This window comes from Musa acuminata, chromosome BXJ3-1 (genome assembly GCF_036884655.1).
Source record: "Musa acuminata AAA Group cultivar baxijiao chromosome BXJ3-1, Cavendish_Baxijiao_AAA, whole genome shotgun sequence".
NCBI classification, from domain to species: domain Eukaryota; kingdom Viridiplantae; phylum Streptophyta; class Magnoliopsida; order Zingiberales; family Musaceae; genus Musa; species Musa acuminata.
The window spans coordinates 10,163,367-10,181,902 of NC_088349.1; the positions used below are offsets into that span (position 1 = coordinate 10,163,367).

The 18,536-nt window shown below is 42.4% G+C and overlaps 2 protein-coding genes across 2 annotated transcripts; one reads left to right on the plus strand and one right to left on the minus strand.

The window, feature by feature from the left end:
• The first annotated feature begins 1,244 nt into the window (after positions 1–1,244).
• Positions 1,245–11,052, plus strand: LOC135629045 (translocon at the outer membrane of chloroplasts 64-like). Its single transcript, XM_065136171.1, has 13 exons — positions 1,245–1,685; positions 2,728–2,880; positions 3,085–3,209; positions 3,387–3,512; positions 4,874–5,056; positions 5,174–5,315; positions 6,586–6,751; positions 7,851–7,985; positions 8,118–8,318; positions 8,618–8,745; positions 8,834–8,885; positions 10,304–10,373; positions 10,633–11,052. The coding sequence occupies exons 1-13, from the start codon at positions 1,471–1,473 to the stop codon at positions 10,713–10,715; spliced, it is 1,779 nt and encodes a 592-aa protein (XP_064992243.1). The 5' UTR covers positions 1,245–1,470; the 3' UTR covers positions 10,716–11,052.
• A 1,552-nt stretch (positions 11,053–12,604) lies between these two features.
• Positions 12,605–15,176, minus strand: LOC135629047 (DELLA protein SLR1-like). Its single transcript, XM_065136173.1, has one exon. It carries the CDS (start codon positions 14,880–14,882, stop codon positions 12,951–12,953), a length of 1,932 nt encoding a protein of 643 aa, XP_064992245.1. The 5' UTR covers positions 14,883–15,176; the 3' UTR covers positions 12,605–12,950.
• Between the last annotated feature and the right edge of the window lie 3,360 nt (positions 15,177–18,536).

Here is an 18,536-nt window from a genome sequence, read left to right on the forward strand (position 1 = left end):
AAATGCAGGTGAAGATTTGCTACTTGTCTGTGCAGAAGGAATTAGCCAGTCATGAAGCAAGCAGCCACAGTTCTTCATCAAGTTGTTTCAATTACAACTTGAAACCTACTACACCTGCAACACAATTTCTTCTCATGCTACAAGTATTCTGAACTATATATTGTCACCAAGCCATATATAAACCCTAAGTCTATCTTCTTGTCATGCTGTTGAAATGCTTAATCTTCTTCTCCTCCTTTTCTCGTGATGTGAAGGTGGGACTTTGTCCTTCAGTTTTGTTCTTCATGTACTGTCACTGCCATACAGCTTCAAATATCTATGGATTCTTAAGCTGAACTACGATGAAACTTGCTATCTTCAACGGTCAAATCTCTTGGCAACTCAGACAAGGAAAGGAAGTAAAGTTATTAGTGCAGGTATAAAAAGAGTTTCTTTTTCTGATGGACGAGTATAATAGGAAACGCCAGTTCACTCTTTTTTGGACAAACATTGACGCCTACGTGATACAGAAGATTTGTTTGACCAATATATGGGGCATCAGATCTTCTGTATCCAACTTTAGATTAGCTTTTGTAAAGGCATCATTACCTACCTGTAACACGCGTGTGAAGTTTCAGGACTCGGCTTCTACGTCACTCACCTTGCCATGCACGGTTCCACCATCTTCATTTCCCAAACGCCCCTCTAAACTTCACAAGCTACAGTATATATATCATTACCGGTGTTGTTGTTCTATTTGAGTTCGTAAACGCCATGAACGTACGACTGTCGTAGGTTTGGATGAAGAAATCCTCAGCTCAAACTCGGCACGCGCCAACCACGTGAGGTCGTGACGGGAAGCACAGTAGAACCGTCCCTCCCAGCGGATTCGGATCTTCAACTCTACAGTGTTTTCAGTCTGAGACCGTCCATCTTGCTTTGCGATCAGCACAATAACTTGATCCACGTGAGCCCGATCCATTAAAGAATCATGATGGGCTCTTTTGATGCGGCCCAAATGCTACAGTGTTTTCGTTCTGAGACCGTCCATCTTGCTTTGTGATCCGCATTAAAGAATCAAGAAGGGCTCTTCCGATTGCGGCCCAAATGCGTACGAGAGGCAGCTCCGAGTTGGGAACCCCATCTGCGCCGCCTCGTTAGGCCACAACTCTTTGCTCTTCGCCTGTGTTAGTGCCCAAGACGGCTCGTTCGCCCACCACACTCGTTGGCGTTTTAATAATCTCCGGCTAGAATCAATAACCCAATTTGGGTATAAAACACTACATTCCTCGTTATTTAGGTCGATCGAGAGAGGGAGAGAGATAGAGAGAGAGAGGGGGATGGATAAAAGGAGGTGAAGGAACGAAAAGAAAGCGAACAGCCCGGTTCTGGTGTTATCCTTCCCCATCCCCTTCTGCCGCCTCTGCACTCCCAAACCCCGACGCAAGGAAGAAGAAGCGGAAAAAGAAGATTAAAGAAGAAGAAAAAACCATGCCTTCCCCTTACGGGCCATCATCCAACCTATGGGTCCTTCTCGGGCTGGGCGTCGCCAGCATATTCATCATGACGCGGCGGATGCGGCGGCGGGCTTTGAAGGAGGATTTCGGCGCCTTCGTTGAGCGCCTACAGCTCCTACCGCCACCGCCGCCGGCGCCCCCGAAAGCCCCCCACCCCTTGAGTGGCCTCACCTTCGCCGTCGCCGACATGTGAGCGCTCTCGTCCCCCGCATCTCCCGGCCCTTCTCTTCATTCCGGCCTTTCTTTTGTTCATCTCGAATATTGTGTTTGTGGATGGAGGGATTTCTTTGCCTGCCGTTTAGGGTTTATGCGGTTGACTGATTTGCTGAGGCTGTATATTTAGCTGTCTGGTCATAGTAAAATTATAACGAGATATCAGATTTATATTCGATCAAATCGTGTAGCGATTGTTACAAGATGTCATTAATGGCAAAATAATGGGAATGGTGTAGATGATCTTGTTGAGAGTTGTGGAAAGTCCAATTCTTGCAGATGATGAACAATATATACTGGTAAAGCTGGTGTCCTAGTTTTGGTTGTACATAATTTGCTAGCAATTTTTTTTTCTTCATGTTTATACGTGTATGTATAAAGAATTTTGGCTATATGTATCTCTTTTACCCAGCTCCTTCAATTTTGGTGATATATTGTTGTGGAAATCTTTTTATCTAGAAATCTCATTACTTCCTTGATTTTATCAATGAGTTTCCCAAGTGAATTTTGCTTTGGGCTTATATGATAAAAATTTCAGCTCATTCATTTTCTGAGGTCATGAAGAAAGTATTGTTGATAGATTGTCTCTTGCCATTGTGCTATATGATATGCTAACAATGTTTTCCATCTTTACAAGTAGAAGTATAATAAATTTTGGTTATTTGTATCCATTTTACCATTGTTTCTTTAATTTTCGTAATATATGATTCCGAACATTTTTTCATCTAGAACCACATTGTTTCTTTGAGTTGTCACTGAGTTTCCAATTGAAATTTGCTTCGACTTTTACGATAATATTTTCAGCTCATTCATTTTCCAAGGTCATGAAGATAGTATTGCAGACAGGTTGTGTCTTGCCATTGTGCTATATTATGGTCTCTTAAACTGTTTCAATTGAGCTTTGACAGTATTTCTAGCTTAAGCTATTCTCTGCGAGTGTGGTTGCTCATGCTCGAGAATCAAGTTTGTTTCCAATTATGGCCTTGGTGAGATTCTTGACTGTTTCATTAATTAACAGATTTGATATCGAGGGATATGTCACTGGGTTTGGAAACCTGGACTGGGCTAGGACTCATGAATCTGCAGCAAGAACAGCACCGATAATTTTGGCTCTTGTAGATGGTGGTGCCACTTGTATTGGAAAAACTATCATTGATGAGTTGGCATATGGGTAAGAATACTTGGTTTGTCACATAACCTTGTGACCTTTTTGCTTCTATATGTGTTTCACATAATTCTGCTGACCAACCAATAATTTCTTTGAAGCCATTTAAATTATTTGTTATTATTTTGCAAACAATGTTCCAAGTGAATACTCATATTCCGTTGATTTTGTTCCCTTTAATGTTTATTTACCAATTTAAACTTTTGCCAGCATGAGTGGCGAAAACAAACATTATGATACGCCTACAAACCCTACAGTTCCTGAGCGAGTGCCTGGAGGATGTTCAAGTGGATCAGCTGTAGCTGTTGCTAGTGGTTTGGCAGAGTTTTCCTTGGGTGAGTTCTCACAGTACCATTCTCGTGCCAATGAGCTCTTTGAGATGAAACATTCGTAAAGTCTGTTTCTAGGCTAACTTTCCATGTTCTGCACAACTTTTCTGGAAACTAAGTCTTGTTATTTGCTTGTGTTTATCATGGTTTCATCATGGTCAGTATTTTTTTATATATACACAGGCGTTGATACAATTGGTGGAGTGAGAATACCTGGGGCTTACTGTGGCATCTTAGCTTTCCGGCCTTCTTATGCAGCTGTGTCTACTTTGGGCTTTGTTCCTGTTTCCCCAAGTCTTGACACAATTGGTATGTAAAGTTTTTTCTAGCACATGATTGAATGGAGTTTGACATTTACACTTCTGTAGTCTTCAATATGTATTCTGATGTCAATGAATGAGACTGACTACTTTAACTACTAGTAAAAGGAGGTTACTTTATGTCCATGTTGTCACCCCGTGATGAAAGTGCAGATGCACGTGTCAGGATGTAGTTATCAGATTTATGCCAAAATTCTGATGAGATGTGTTATATATGATTTCATGGTTTGTTTCTATAGACTTCTAAATATTTATAAACAAAAAACTGCATACCGAATGTATTATCCAATGCAAAAGAGCGAACAGAAATTAGATCTAATCCTTTTTTTTTTCCTGATTTCATGTTGTGCCAGGGTCATGCTTTTGTTTTAGATCAGGTGGGGGTTCTCCTAAGTAACATTAACAACCAAACCTATGAAAATCTTATATACTGGAATACAAACTATAGTGTTTATTTTGATCAATTCTAAAGAGATCTCAGGTTAGGTTGTCCATAATTTATGTATCTTGTTTGTTCCTTGCTTTTATGTCCTGTTAATTAGTTTGACATGTGTATTATGTTGCATTTGTGCTCTAAGCATGTCCAATTTAAATTTCAGATGTTAGTACAGTCTCTTTGGAGTATTAATAATTTCTCAGTATATGAAGCATTAACTGCATGTGATATGCTCTACATTAGTACTTACTGCAACCATTGGACCTCCCATCTGATGGAGGTAAGGGACATTGTGGAGGTTCATAGATGTGTGGTGGAGAAGAGATGCCTCTGAAATGCCATCAGCTGTGATGATTCTAGAGTTGGAGGTGGGATAGGAAATGGGCAATTGTTGAATAATTATCCCCAAAAAGTTACTTCTGTGTTATAATTTTTGGAGTTTAGCGTGTGCGACTTCAGGTTTGTGCCTTTAAATAATTTCTTACAGAATGAAGTAAAATATTTTCTCTCGTGTCCTCAAATCTCATTTGTACCTTGTAAAATAGTTACAAACCTGAAGAAAAATATCTTCAGGTTTGTGCCTTTACAGAATGAAGTAAAATACCATTGCTTATACCGAAGTACCAAATATCCTCTCCTTATGCAAAGATCAAAATTTATGATGTCAATGTTCACCTGTCAGATGGTACCTCAAGGCGTAAAGGTTTTGAAGCACTAGTAATAAAAAATGTTAGGTTTGATATCTCATAATGCTTGATTTTTGGTTGATCGTTGGGATGCTAGCTTGCTTACGCTTTATTCCAACTGTTTTTAGAACTTGTGTGCTACCAATTTTACTTAGTATGATGCAGCATAAACAGGAATACTGGCCTACGAATTATTGACAATTTGGTTGTTGTGTTTCTGATCCACAGGTTTCTTCTCGAAGGACCCTAATGTCTTTCGTCGTGTAGCTTATTTATTAATCCAGGCTCCATATTCTGGTCTGCGCCAGCCTAGAAATATATTTATTGCAGATGACTGTTTTGAACTGTTGAAGATACCAACAAGCAGGGTGACTCGGGTGCTGATCAATTCTGTAGAGAAGCTATTTGGAAGTGCGTGTCTGTGTATTGGATTCTTCTCCATGAAGATATTCTTTCCTGTTTCATTATTGTCATTTTTTGTGTTATTGATTTTGTTTGAACAGTAACTTCATTGATTTATGACTGCAGAGAAACTTCTAAAGCATCTAAACCTTGGAGATTATTTATCTTCAAAACTTCCTAGCTTGAAGCAACTTCAAAATGGAAAAAAGAATGGTGACTCAAAGAGTACACTGTTGTCACTTGCAAAGGCTATGCAATCACTATTCAAGTAAGTGTGGAATTCTGTTGATAGTTAACCAGCTTTCAATATTCTTTATCCACACATGTATATTCATGACTTTGTTATGGATTTTTCCTTAAGTTGGTAGTGGTAGGATTTATTTTTAAAAGTTTGGATCACTACATAATTGAGTTGGTTTTTATCAAATGATAACAAAGTGAAACTAATAAAATATTGAAGCTTTTAGCTAACCTAGCTGGTAAAACTTTGATAGTTTATCGCAAGGTCATAGGTTTGAATTTTGCCTTCACCACTTATCCTTTGCAAAATAATAATAAACAGTCTAGCAAATTTATGCAATCAAAAAGGGAGATGCAATACATTTTCTAATATGAGACCGATCATTATTCCTGATTCAAATTATTTAAATATTTTTTGGATGGCCTGGTTCAAATTATTCAAATACATTTTCTAAGAGCGGGTATGTCACAAATTAAAAAAATATATAAAGAAAGAAGAAAACGGAGTAAATGATTGACAATGTCTGACCTCAGGCTCAGGAGAAGTATATAAGATTACAAGATAAAAAGAGCACGCAATTTCCATATTAAGATTGCGTGTCGTACGAAACTCTTTAGGGGGTACTGTTGCTATTGACTTGTGTTTAACTGGCTCAAGGTTGACTTTAGACCTTTTTTTAGCAAACATCTTATGTTGGATCCAGTAAGTTGCAAAAGAAAATTGTATATTTATTTGCAATAATTCAATATATTGTTTTTCTAATTATTGACGTTTGATTGGTTTGTACCAAATTACTTACTGACCAAGGCACCAGCGATATGTTTGTGATGATGAAGTATACTAGTTAATAGTCAAAGTTCTTTAACATTTCAAGGCATCAGTCTCTAGAACTGTGACTTTGAGTTATGAAAATTATTAGTCATGCCATGTTATGTTGAGACAGTATCAGCATGTGGCATGGCTCATGGTATGCTGACACATCCTTTTTTCTATTGTTAACTTGTGCTGCTTACATGTTGATTGGTATACCAACAAAATTCATCATTGAAAATTAATTCTCTCCAGGAACATCTGGGATTTACTGAATTAGTGGGCCATCTTTTGCTTTCCATATACATGCATTTAGCCAGATAATGTGTATCTGGAAATTTATTTTAATACTTTCTGGTTCGTAGTGATGCTTAGTATATGCTTACATCCAATTTCATAGTTATTGCTTACCAATACATACAGTGACTTTTCAAAATCCTGTTAATGTGATTGCTGAACCATAATTATCATTGTGTTGTATTTACAGCCATGAGTTTAGAAATAATCATGAGGAGTGGATCAGCTCCACTAAGCCTGCCCTTGATCCATTTATATCAGCTCAAATTAATAGATTGGCAGATGATAGTCTTGCACTTGATTGCTGTCAGTCTGCAAGAGAAGAATCACACTTAGCCCTCAATGCTCTTCTAAAGGTAGCCCTATACAATTTTTTTTCTTTTTGATATTTATTTGTTGAAAACACTGAATGGTTTTATAGATTATATAAGTCATATTGAAAATTGATGGGATTGCCATTCAAGATTTTGTTCTTGTGGCTCAAAAATGTGCTTCGGCTTCTTGTTGACATGTTGCAGTTGTTTGGACCTTTCATTAAATAGTTGATCTTCAAGTTAATGTTCAATCTTATGATCTGCAATGAAGGCACCATATATTTAAGCTCTATGATTGGCGCCATTTCTATATGCTTTTGTGGGTGTTTGTACACATCCTTCAGAACTCTACTGTCAAATTTTAATTAAGGTGAAATTACACCTACCAGTGAGAGCCAGATCTTGCATCTTGACCACCAATTTATATAGCTAATCGCATTCTGTCAGTTTAAGCATAACATACTGGGAAGTGGAAGAATGTTGTAGTGGGTTGTGAAAATGATCAAAATGCAAGTAGTATAATGAAATGTTGGAATTTGATGGTGGAACATAAGGATTCTAGACTTCATGATACCAAGTATTTATGCAACAAGTGCACTGTGTGATGGATTGCAAGGATGGAATAGGGTTGACAGAACAATTATGTAGGCAGTTGGGTGCCAGCAGGGATACATAAAGGCAAAGTACTAGAAGACAGACAAAGAGAAATTCCTACGTAGCCTGCAAGCTAGGAATTGGTATCTGTTGTGTAAGGTTCATATATGTTATCTGAGAACTGAACAGTTTTCCAGTTTGCAGTTACAGAAATAAATTCATACTAATCTTACTATTTTGTGGGACGTTTGTATTGCTGATCCTTGCTATAATTGAACTAAAATTTGAATTTATTCCAATGTTGAACTTGGCTTACATACATACACGTGGACATCCACGTGCTGACACACAGCAAGTCCCCTAATTTCTAATAATCACATGATGATATATAGTTGAAAATGCTATATACACCTTGTGAGGTAACGTATTGCGGATGATAATTGTAGTTGTCATATACCATGGAATAAATAGGAGCCATCTAATATGTTTTATCACTGTAACTGGATGTTATACTAGTTCAAGTTGACTGAGCTGATGATTCTTACAGGACGAAGGAATACTTGTTCTTCCTACTGTCTTAGGACTTCCTCCGAAGCTTAATGCAAAGGAGCTGTCATCCGAGGACTATCTAAACCATACATTTTGTTTATCTGCTATTGCTAGCATGTCAGGCTGTTGTCAGGTGCAGTGCTTTTCCATGTAAACTCATGAAATGCGTTGGTGGACATCAACATGTTCAGCTGATACTGATCCAGCAGTTATTTTGTCATGCTAACCACTGTCATTGTGTGTTTTTTTCATTTCCTCACTACAGGTCACAATACCCTTAGGATTGTTTGAAAAATGTCCAGTCTCAGTTTCCTTTATTGCCAGGCATGGAGGTGATCACCTTTTGCTAGATACTATTCAGACGATGTATGCCATTCTTCAAGAACAAGCGGACATAGCATCCAAGTCCAACTTCTCAAAAAGCAGCATTACGAATGAAGAATCTGCAGAAATTGCTAAAGAAAAAGTCAGTTACATATCTTTTTTATGTTCCGTTGTGTTCCTTTGTAGTCTTGTAGATATGTAGCTGTCGTAACATCACATCTATCGTTTAACATAGTACTGTTTTTCTGAATTTACGTTTTATGCCGACCCTGTTCTGCTTCATTTGTCATGATCTCTTGTGAGATTTTACATGGATTTTTTAACTTATAATTTGGTCAAAATTGCAAGAAGAATTTCCAACCTTGGTTTAGATGCTACTACCATAGTACCATTTTTCTTATTGTGAATACTGTTTAAGTTCTTTTTTCCCCTCAATTGCAGGGTAATGTTGCTTACAAGGATAAACAGTGGCAAAAAGCTATAAGTTTGTACACAGAAGCAATCAAACTAAATGGGAAAAATGCAACATACTACAGTAATAGGGCCGCTGCATATCTGGAACTGGGAAGGTATTTCTTGTTTTTGGCCTCTTGTTTTAAGATGTTCATCACTTCTTTGTTTTTTTTTTCTAATCACATGTTCGTTTTGTCTGAACAGTTACCTTCAAGCTGAAGCTGATTGCAGCTCTGCTATTAACCTTGACAAAAAGGTCAGTAGTTGTAAAATTACAATAATCTAATCTGTGATGTTTTATTTGATCATTTATTATTTTCTTCTATTTGATTATTAAGGAACTTTATTTTAGTTCCTTAATGAGCATCTTGTTCTCCTATTTTATTTCTTATGTAGCATCCGTTAGTATGTAGTTGACGCTACTAGTAACTTGCTTTGTGCACAGAACATTGGTTTCGTAATATATCTTATGTAGAGTATGTTGGTCTGCTGAAAATTTTTCTGCTGATATTCTACCATAGTGGCCTTTTAAGAAATTGGAAGCCTTCTAGTTGACTAAATTTTGTTTCCTTATGCCAGTTCAAAAGGCTGGTTCAACATGGTTAGTGGCCTGGGTTTCTGTTGCTTTTCTATATTATACTTTCTATTGCTGCTAACTGAACCTTAGTTCATGTTTCTGTGCATGCTGGTTACTTTTTACATGGTCAAAGTTTTAATTTGGATCCAGTTTTGATTGTTGGTAAGTATGAATACAATGCAGGTGCTAATAGTCAGAAGGTTTTTGTTTTAGGCATGTCCTTGATTTGAACAAGAAAGGTTCAGAAGACATGAGTAAATAATAGAAAGAAATAAGGCAAAAATAACAAAGTCACTGTAGTTTAGATTACAAAAATAATGCTAAATGCAATTCTGTTACATTATCTTTAATTTAAGAGTTCTAGGTAATATAATTGAATGAGTAAACATGAATTAATTGAAAACTAAATCTCTTCAGGTCAATGCAAGCTTATAAATGGTAATACTGTTAACCTTGAAAATAATATATGAGATTATGACATCACTGTTCTCCCCATTGGATGGTAATGTTAACCTAGGAAACAATAGTATAGCGTCTCAAATTCAGTTTACATCTTGAGCTTATGTACTATTTAAGACTATGACTTCACTGTTTTCTGTTGGACGGAGCCTCATACCAAAGTTTAGTCTTTCTCTATGCATGTCAATGATTTTCTGGGTGTACATGCTTATACAGGCACACCTATGCACGTTCTCCCAGTCTAGGTTTTCTATTCTGTATTCCATGCATTGATCATGATTCTAGCCTGCAAGTGCCTGTTGATTGTTGTAGTCAAAACCTAGCAAATAGTCCGATTGGTGGTGGAGAGTGCAGGTACACAGTTGAAATTTTATGGTTGCCAATCTTTTTTATCTTGCCATTTTTTGGTTTGAAACCAGGGCAAGAGTACGTGATTATGCTTTCCTCAAAGGCATTGTATGTCCGTCTGTTTTAATCAGCTTATTGTTCTGGAAAACCATCCTTTAAAGTTGGTGATACATTCAATTTGTTGGATGCTTTAGATGCACTCAAGTGATATCAGTAAATCTTCATTTTGCATTTTCTTTATTTTCATTCTCTCAAGTGAGTATTTACCTTGTTTCTATGGATTTTGTCAGAATGTTAAAGCATATCTGCGAAGAGGTACAGCAAGGGAGATGTTGGGCTATTACAAAGAGGCAATTGAAGGTCTCTCTCTTACTCACATGGACACGACACACTATTCACACATGCTGACGTGCTTTAATCATGGGCTTCTTATCGTGATTGAGATATCTTATCCTTTCATATGAATTGCATCATCTCTGTTTCAACAAATCTTAATAGCATCTAGGGACTGTGCCTTCTCCCATTACCAGTAAAGAATTGTATAGATGTTAATATAATCATGGTTAACAGTGTTAATATATAACGTCAATTGCTAACTGCCTTGTCTGATCTTTCTCAGATTTCAAGTATGCCCTTGTTCTGGAACCGACAAACAAAACAGCAAACCTCGCCAGCAATAGGCTAAAGCAGCTATTTCAATAAATACAAATCAAGTTGCAGAAGTCATGTTTCCTGAAATTTCTGGGAGTCGGTGGTTTGCGCGGTCATTCAGGTTCCAGCAATGCATCTTGCAAGAGCACCAATCGAAAGATCAGCAAGGCCACAGGGAACACCAAACACTTGATTAAATTACTGGGATGCTGATGTCTGCCATCCTGTTGCTTGTGAAGGTGCCTCAGCTTTCTCCTATGGTTAATGTCAAATGAGAAGCATTACTTTAATGTTAATTCTGTCATCTTGCTGAGTTTCTCTACGTTCTTCTTTTTACTTGTACAATAGTCTCATTCAATAGCTGAATAAACTTGCAATGGTTGAGACATTTTCGATGTCTTGAATTAGATTCTTCGTTTCTTTAATTACATGATGGCCGTCTTGTTGATCTTTCATTTTTTCTCTAGAAATTATTTAAAGTTCTATTTTAAGAGCTGGTCATGTTTTACTGTGTAGACAATTAGTTCAGAAAACTGCATGATCAGCATGTGTTTGACTGAGTTCTGAAGGTTAATTGATCTTTTTAAAAATCATTCTTTAGTGGAGCATGACAGCAAATGTTTGAATCATGGTTGCTTGTCAAACCATGATTTGAGGCTTGTTACATCCTAATAGTTAGGAATGAGTTGGGATTCTTGACATGCAAATTCGATTATAGAAATATTAGTTCAATTAATGAAAGAACAAGTAGTGCAAATTCAAGTGTACTCTTTTTTCTTTTTTTTGAGAGAAGGGAGAAAGATGTTGATATGCTCTTCTGGGCTAGTTTGAAATGTTGGGTGGCTTCAACATCAAGTGGTTAGCAATTTGGGGCCCGATGGATCATGCGTGATCCAACGGAAGCCTAAGATAACAATTAGTCTGCTGATGCAGGGATTTTGTGATGATATCTTTTCGTAAGTTGGGTCTGTAGGTTTCGTCATTATCTGGTCCATGGATAATGCAGAAGAAGAAGTGAGAAGATGAAAAGTGGCTAGGTGGTGGTTCACTGGTTGCCATCAGATGATTGCCCTCTCATCACCGCCGCTCTTTTAGGTGGGAACAATAGTTAAGAGCTCGGCTGATGATGACATGATCCGGGCGGCTGTACGCGGCAACTACGCCGGGCCGCTGTCGTTGACGGCGACATGGGCGATCAGGTCCAAAGGAGAGGGAGTAGTTGGGTGAAACACCTCTCCTGTTCATGTGAATCAGCAGCGTTTGGGGTGGTGGTGGAAGAAGAAGGCGTTTGCGATATTGTCTTTGACTTGGCTTCTCGAGATGCTGTTGCCGTCCCAGGGAAGACGAAGGGAGCCGATCGATATTTGTTCCTTGCACGAGTGGGTTGCCGCGGCTCTCCCCATTCCTTCGAGTGGTAGGACTAAAAGGCCCCTTTACTGCTTACTCGTGTTGAGATCGGCATCGAAGTAGTCGCACATAGAATAGAAAAGCTGAACCACCAATAGGAATCGTCGTCAATCTCTGACCTGTGCCACGGTGCCGACATGGGAATCAGCCATCTGTTGGGTTCCCTTCGCACGCACATGAATGCCTTGCGCTGAGTTCCAAAGGCATCACAGTAGACTTAGTAGTACTCGGGCCACTTGCATTTGTCTGCAGGAATAATAGCACGTTGATCGTCCCTTCTGGAACCCGTGTTTGGTGTTCCCTGTGCCTCGATGTCTAGGGAGAGAGAGAGAGAGAGAGAGAGAGGGATGTGGCTGATATTTGTTTTGGGAAAGACGGGGAGCGGCCGATGAGACACTCCATCTGCTGCAGAGAGCGATGATGGGGCCAAGGGGACACCATCTCACCCTTATCTCCCGATCGGCACTGCTTGATAGTGCCATCGTGACGACTCCATTATTAGGAGAAGATTCAATGAATTTGGACTTAGAAAGTAAGAAAGATCGTGGCAATATTATTACTGCCTCTTCGATTCAACCTCACTCGATAGATGGACAGGAGGAGGAGGATGTAGCGTTACTGATGCGATAGAGGCTTGGATAGTGGGATTATTACATCACAGTGAGACTCACTCTATTAGAAAGAGAGAACAAAACTAGGGAATAAAAGGGAAGAGCGAGCGGGAGAGCAAACCCTTGATGGGTCAACGTGCCCACCAATCCATGGCCGTCAATTGCCGCGAGGACCGCGTGGACGCACCTGACCCGCGCACGGGCGGTGGGTCCGGCACGAGGGAAGAGCAGCAGCAGCAGACGGTTCGGAGGGAGAGAGCGATCCGGGTCAGTGGGCGGAGGCGGCGGAGACTCGCCAGGCGGAGGTGGCAATGAGGGGGCGGGTGTGCCAGCCGAGGGTGAGGCAGCCGTCCGTCTCCTCCACTCGAAACCCATCGCCACCGGCGTAAAGGGCGAGGAGCATGCTGGCCTGCTTGAATGCGTTGGAGCCGAGGTGGGCGGGCTCAAACCCGGCGCGGGCCATCCGCACCCGCCACTGCCCCAGCGTCTCGTGCCGCTCTGTCCGTTCCGCCCCCTCGCACGCCACCACGTTGCAGATCTGCCGCCCCAGGTAGGCCTCCGCCATCGCCCGGTGCTTCTGCTGCTGCTCCTCCTCGCCCGCCGCCGCCGCCTGCCCCCCGCCGCCTTCCAGCGAGTCGAACATGCTCGAGTAATAGTGCAGCGCCTCCGTGAACCGATCCAGGAACGTGCCCCCGTTGTGGTTCGCCTCCTCCTCCACCACCGTCACGATCCGCGGGCGCACCGCCAGCACCATCCTGAGCACCTTCTCCAACGCCCCCGTCCGAGCCAGCAGCCGGTGCAGCTCCATCACCGAGTTCACCGCGACCGCCTCTTCCTCCCCCTCATCATCACGATCGCCTTCACTACCGTCCCGTTCGAGCAGCATCCGAGACTCGAGGTCCGCAAGGCTGGAGGCCACGAAGCCGCGGTAGCGGAAGTCCACGCCGATGGTCTTGGCGAGCATGTCGAGCTTCCAGCCCACCTGCTGCAGGGCGTCCGAGTGGTCCGATTGCGGCGGGCCGATGCCAGTGAGGCGGAGCGACGGCGGCCCCCCCGGGCGGAGGGCGAGCGCTTGGAGCAGCGCTGGCCACTGCAACCCCTGCCTCATCCCGAAGTCGATGACGTGCACGCGACGGCAGCCCGAGAAGGCCTCAAGAATGGCTTGGTTCGCGGTGAAGTGGGCGAACTTGAGGTACGGGCAGCTCTCGTAGAAGTGTAGGTGAAGGAGATCCTCCAAGGCCGGGGAATCGAGGGCGCGGTCGACCTGGGAGAGAGGACGGCGACGGTAGATCCGACGGGCGATGGCTTCAGCGAAATACCCGGCCACTTTCCGCATCGGGCCGTCCTGAGAGGCGGCCAGCACCGAGATATGCTTCACCAGAGCGTCCGCCGCCTTGAGGTTCTCCTGCTGCACCGCCTCGGCGCACGCCATCAGGGCGTGAACCAGGCGGATCCCCGTCTCCTGCGTGTCCACAACTACCACTGGAAGCGCTGCTGCCGGCTTCGCGGACGACGCCCCTTCCGTCCTCGATCCCCTCGCTCTTCCAGCCTCTGCGCCCCAGGAAGATGACGAGGAAGGAGAGCAAGTCCTCTTCCGTTTCTGATCTCTCGGTGACACGATCATCTCAGATTGGGGATCTAAGCCATAGACAACGCGGCCACCGGAGGCGGCAGCCGGTGGAGGAACGGGTTTGAAGCCGTAGGCGTCCGATGGGCGCAGCGGAGCAACGGTGGTGATGGCAGGTGGCTCAGAGACGGCAGAGGCGGTGGAGACATCAAACCTCTGATGGTGGTGGTGGTGGACGGCGGCGGCGACGGGCGGTGGAGGGGGAAGCGGGGGAGGCGGCGCATTAAGCTCGGAGAGCATGCTGTCGAGCCAGGCGGCCAAGTGCGAGGGGTCGTAGTGGACGGTGTCGGAGGCAATCTGGGGGAGGACCGAGGCATCGTCGCTTGCGGCCGCGGCGGTGCTGGCCATCGCCATCTCCAGCTGCTCCAGCTTCTGGGCGACGTCCGCCATGTCCGACGACCGCACCTTGTAGCCGAGCGCCGCCAGCAGCTCGTCTACGCCGCAGTCGTCGTCCTCCATCCCCATCGATGACGCCGCCGTCATCTTCCCCTTCGCGCCCGCCATGTCCGCCGCCGTCGCCACATGGTAACCGCTACCACCTCCTGCTCCAGTCTCTTGATGCTCTCGTTTCATCTTTGCGCCACCTTGTTATTATCATACGATGGCTCAGCTACTTAATTTGCCGAAGCCAAAAAAAGGCTTCCTTTCCACACACACACACACTCTCTCTCTCTTTTCTGTTCTTATGTTTTGGTGGAAGGCGAAAATTTTCAGGAAGCAGCTGAAGGAAGATGGAGGAGGAGGAATTAGGGGATGCATAGATCGAGAGGTACGCTCGAGAAGAAAAGAAGAAGAAAAAGGTAAGGTGGGCGCAACCGTGGCATCTCTCCGGTCATTCCTTTGCTTTCCTTTTCACTGGAACTTTGGCTACCCCCGTAGATACCATTCGCCTACTTTACGATTTGAGATAAACCAACCACCAAACCCAAAACCATAATAAATAAAATAAATAAATAAATCTTACAATAGTTCTCATGGATAACAATGTTAGGTATGTCTGATGACACAAATTCAGCATCGCTGGTCTTCCTACAAAATCTTTCAATCTCAGACTTTTTCTTTTGGATAATTGTATGTAGATAATAATTCAATCGAAACCCAAATAATTCATGCCCAGATTCAAATGCTAAACGACAACACTTCGATTCAATTGCTGGACTCCCCACAAAGCACCACCCATGTTACTATTATTATTACTATTCATATTATTATTATTATTATTATTATTATTATTATTATTATTATTTTGGAAAACTAGATAAGAGAAAGCGAACAAGAGCGAATCGAATGGCCACCGCAACTTTGTCTTCGTTGAGAACACCGACTCGCTGCGGCGAAGATGCCAACGCCTCCCACCACCCGTGCCTCACGATTCGTGCAGATACATATGATGCCCCTAGCGCGAGTCTTAAAGCGCATCTTTGATCGGAGCCACGTCCCACCGCCACCGCCTTCCGTTGCTGCCACGAATCACGACACTGTTACCTGTCCTTGAATCTTCGGTTTCCGCAAGACGGAGAACTCTTGGACGGTGACGGTGACAGCGACAGCCGCGCTTCTCCCGCCTGTGCACTACGTACCCGTTCGGCTACCCGATGCTGGATTGGGGGTGACCGTGGGGCCTCACGTTCGGCTTGTGGCATCCAGGGACACATAGTACGCTGAGTGGGGACACGAGAGCTACCCCACATCACGTGGACGCGAGCCCCGCAGGGCACCATACATCCACTCGCAGTTCGATACGGTAGCAAGTCGTGAGGGGACCACTCGGCAAAGCTCCGGCGAATGCGTCGGAAACGGATTAAAGTCGCTGTTCCGGGTGGTCCCAAGTGACTGCATCCGTAACGGCCCCTATCGTCGGTGTCATCCGGTGGATGTGTGGATTACATGCTAATTCACATCGAAGCATGTAATCATCTGTTTGCGTCCATCATAGGCGGAAGGGTTTTTACGACGTTAAATTTCTTGGTGGGTTTATTATCCCTTCAAAAAGAAAACAATACAATTAAATGTCGCCAAAGTATTTTTTTTTTTGTTACTATCTCTCTGCTGTTGTTACTGATGTGTTACTCGGTACGCTTGAAAGCGCAGTAAGGCGACCTCCCTGGCCTGTGATTGGCGGGAGAGAGGGATTTTGAGTGGGTCCGGGATGGGTTCATATCGGTGGACGACCAGAAGGAAGGTAGAAGAGGGTGGGTCGGTTCCAAAGGGTTAAGAAAAGCCGGATGGAAGCATTTGTCATGCGTTATGGCCGTCCATATCTGACGCTGCCGTCGGGACGAGGTCGACGTTGCCGGCGACGGCGGGCCCGTGGCGTCCCCATTAGTCTCTCGACACCTTCGCCGTCCGTCGTTCGTTCTTTTCTTTTCTTGCTTTCTTCTCCATGTGTTTTTCCGCCAACAAATAATTATTTACGTTGATTCGAGATCAATTTGTTTATGAGATGATCATTATTTAGACTTGACAGAAAATAACAGAAAACGACGAGTTGATATAAATCAAATCAAAACGTATGATCCGATCGCGGTTCGATTTGAATAGCTAAAGCATCGGAATCAAATCGGATTAATTGTTTGATGATTTCAAATCAAATCAGAATCAATGGTTTAGACTATGTTTCAGATCGATCAAAAAAATACAAAAAATCTCAACAATCAAATGTCATTCTAAGTAACAAATGTCTTCCTTCCAACAATTAATTAGAGAAATATTTTATAATAAAAAAAGATAATTTCGGTGCGAAACCTGAATTATGAAATCGATTCAATTCGGATTTCAAATTATCGATCCTAAAACCAGAATCAATACTATCAAAACTAATGATTGGTGAGGCAAAGAAAAGAACAATACCATACCATGAAAAGGCATGTCCTCCCCCGACTCAAACCACCAAACAAAACTGGAGGGTAAGAGGCGGAAGAAGACGACGTTGCAGTGTTGGTAGGCGGTCCAAGTTCAGTGCGCATGGAATGATGCAGAAAGCATGGGGGCGAGCACCGGCACATGCATGCATCCATGGCGGGCTCCTGCGCTCACCAAGCTTCCACGCACAGCTATCAAGCACCGCCGCCTCTTAATTGTCCCAACAACAGCAGACTCAAAACCTTATGCTATTCGGATTTCATTTTTTTTCTCATTAACTTAAAATTTTACTTATAATTAAATGTTTTCTATTAAATTTATATTGGGTCTTGGCTTTTTTGATGATCAACTTTGACCCCCTTGCATCAATCTCGAAGCAGATGCGTCGAGAAGAGATACATACCATCATGGCCTTTATTCGGCCCAATCTACCAATTTTGAGCTCCACATCTGTGCCATATCCATGAAGCCCATAAAACCCAGTAAGAAAGAATACCTTCGCCTTCGTCGAGCCGTCCTTTCGACCACCCTTTTCTTTCCCCGCTGGGCTACGGTTAACTCGCTCCGCTCACTAAAACTATTTAAGACACCAACTTACACCCAAGTAGAGAACGCTTCGATGACATTTATAATAACTACAGGAGCAAAATGAGCCGCCAAATTGACCGCGCAGAGAACCTTCGACCATCATATACCATAGAGATAGTATATGATCAGAGGAAAAATATTACTAATGTTAAAACAAAGATATTGATGTCTGTTTCCAAAATCAAGTAATAGTATGGTTTCACTTTCAACTACATAAGATACATTGATAATTTATTAAAATCATGTATTGGACTATCGACTGATTCATTTGTATAACTGTAGTAATTTTTTTATACCATTAATTTATAAATTTTTTATAAGAGGTAAAGATCCCCCCAAAAAAAAAAGGGTTACTTAAAAGAGTCCTAATTAGATTCTAACTTGTTCTAAGATCAGAATGAGGCTCGGGTTTGTGATAGGCCGTAACTGCAGGCATGATTGATATGAGAGGCTTCATCTGAGGAGTGTAGGATTTATGTTAGCCCAAGAGAGATATTACTTTTATTTATTTTTTAATAAAGAAAAGTTGATATTCTTATATATTATTTGATTATTAATATATAAATTTCTCTTTTTATTTTTTATTTTAAGACCTTCTTTCCCTCCATCACATTGAAGCTTCGAATTCAAACCCCGATAAGAAAGGAAAAGAAGCAGAAGTTTGAGGCCGCAAGAAGCAAAAGAAACCCACAAAGGGCCAAACTTCAAAACCTTATACCAAAAAAGACGATCGATGCGCAAGATAGTACAGAGCTCTTACCTTGGATTTCCGCTTCC

What these genes read in the sequence shown, in the direction of transcription:
- LOC135629047 (XM_065136173.1), bottom strand. Translation starts at nt 14,882, where the DNA reads ATGAAACGAGAGCATCAAGAGACTGGAGCAGGAGGTGGTAGCGGTTAC.
- LOC135629045 (XM_065136171.1), top strand. Translation starts at nt 1,471, where the DNA reads ATGCCTTCCCCTTACGGGCCATCATCCAACCTATGGGTCCTTCTCGGG. An exon ending in ATTGATGAGTTGGCATATGG is followed by an intron (nt 2,881 to 3,084) that starts GTAAGAATACTT and finishes AACTTTTGCCAG; the next exon opens with CATGAGTGGCGAAAACAAAC. An exon ending in CCCTCAATGCTCTTCTAAAG is followed by an intron (nt 6,752 to 7,850) that starts GTAGCCCTATAC and finishes TGATTCTTACAG; the next exon opens with GACGAAGGAATACTTGTTCT.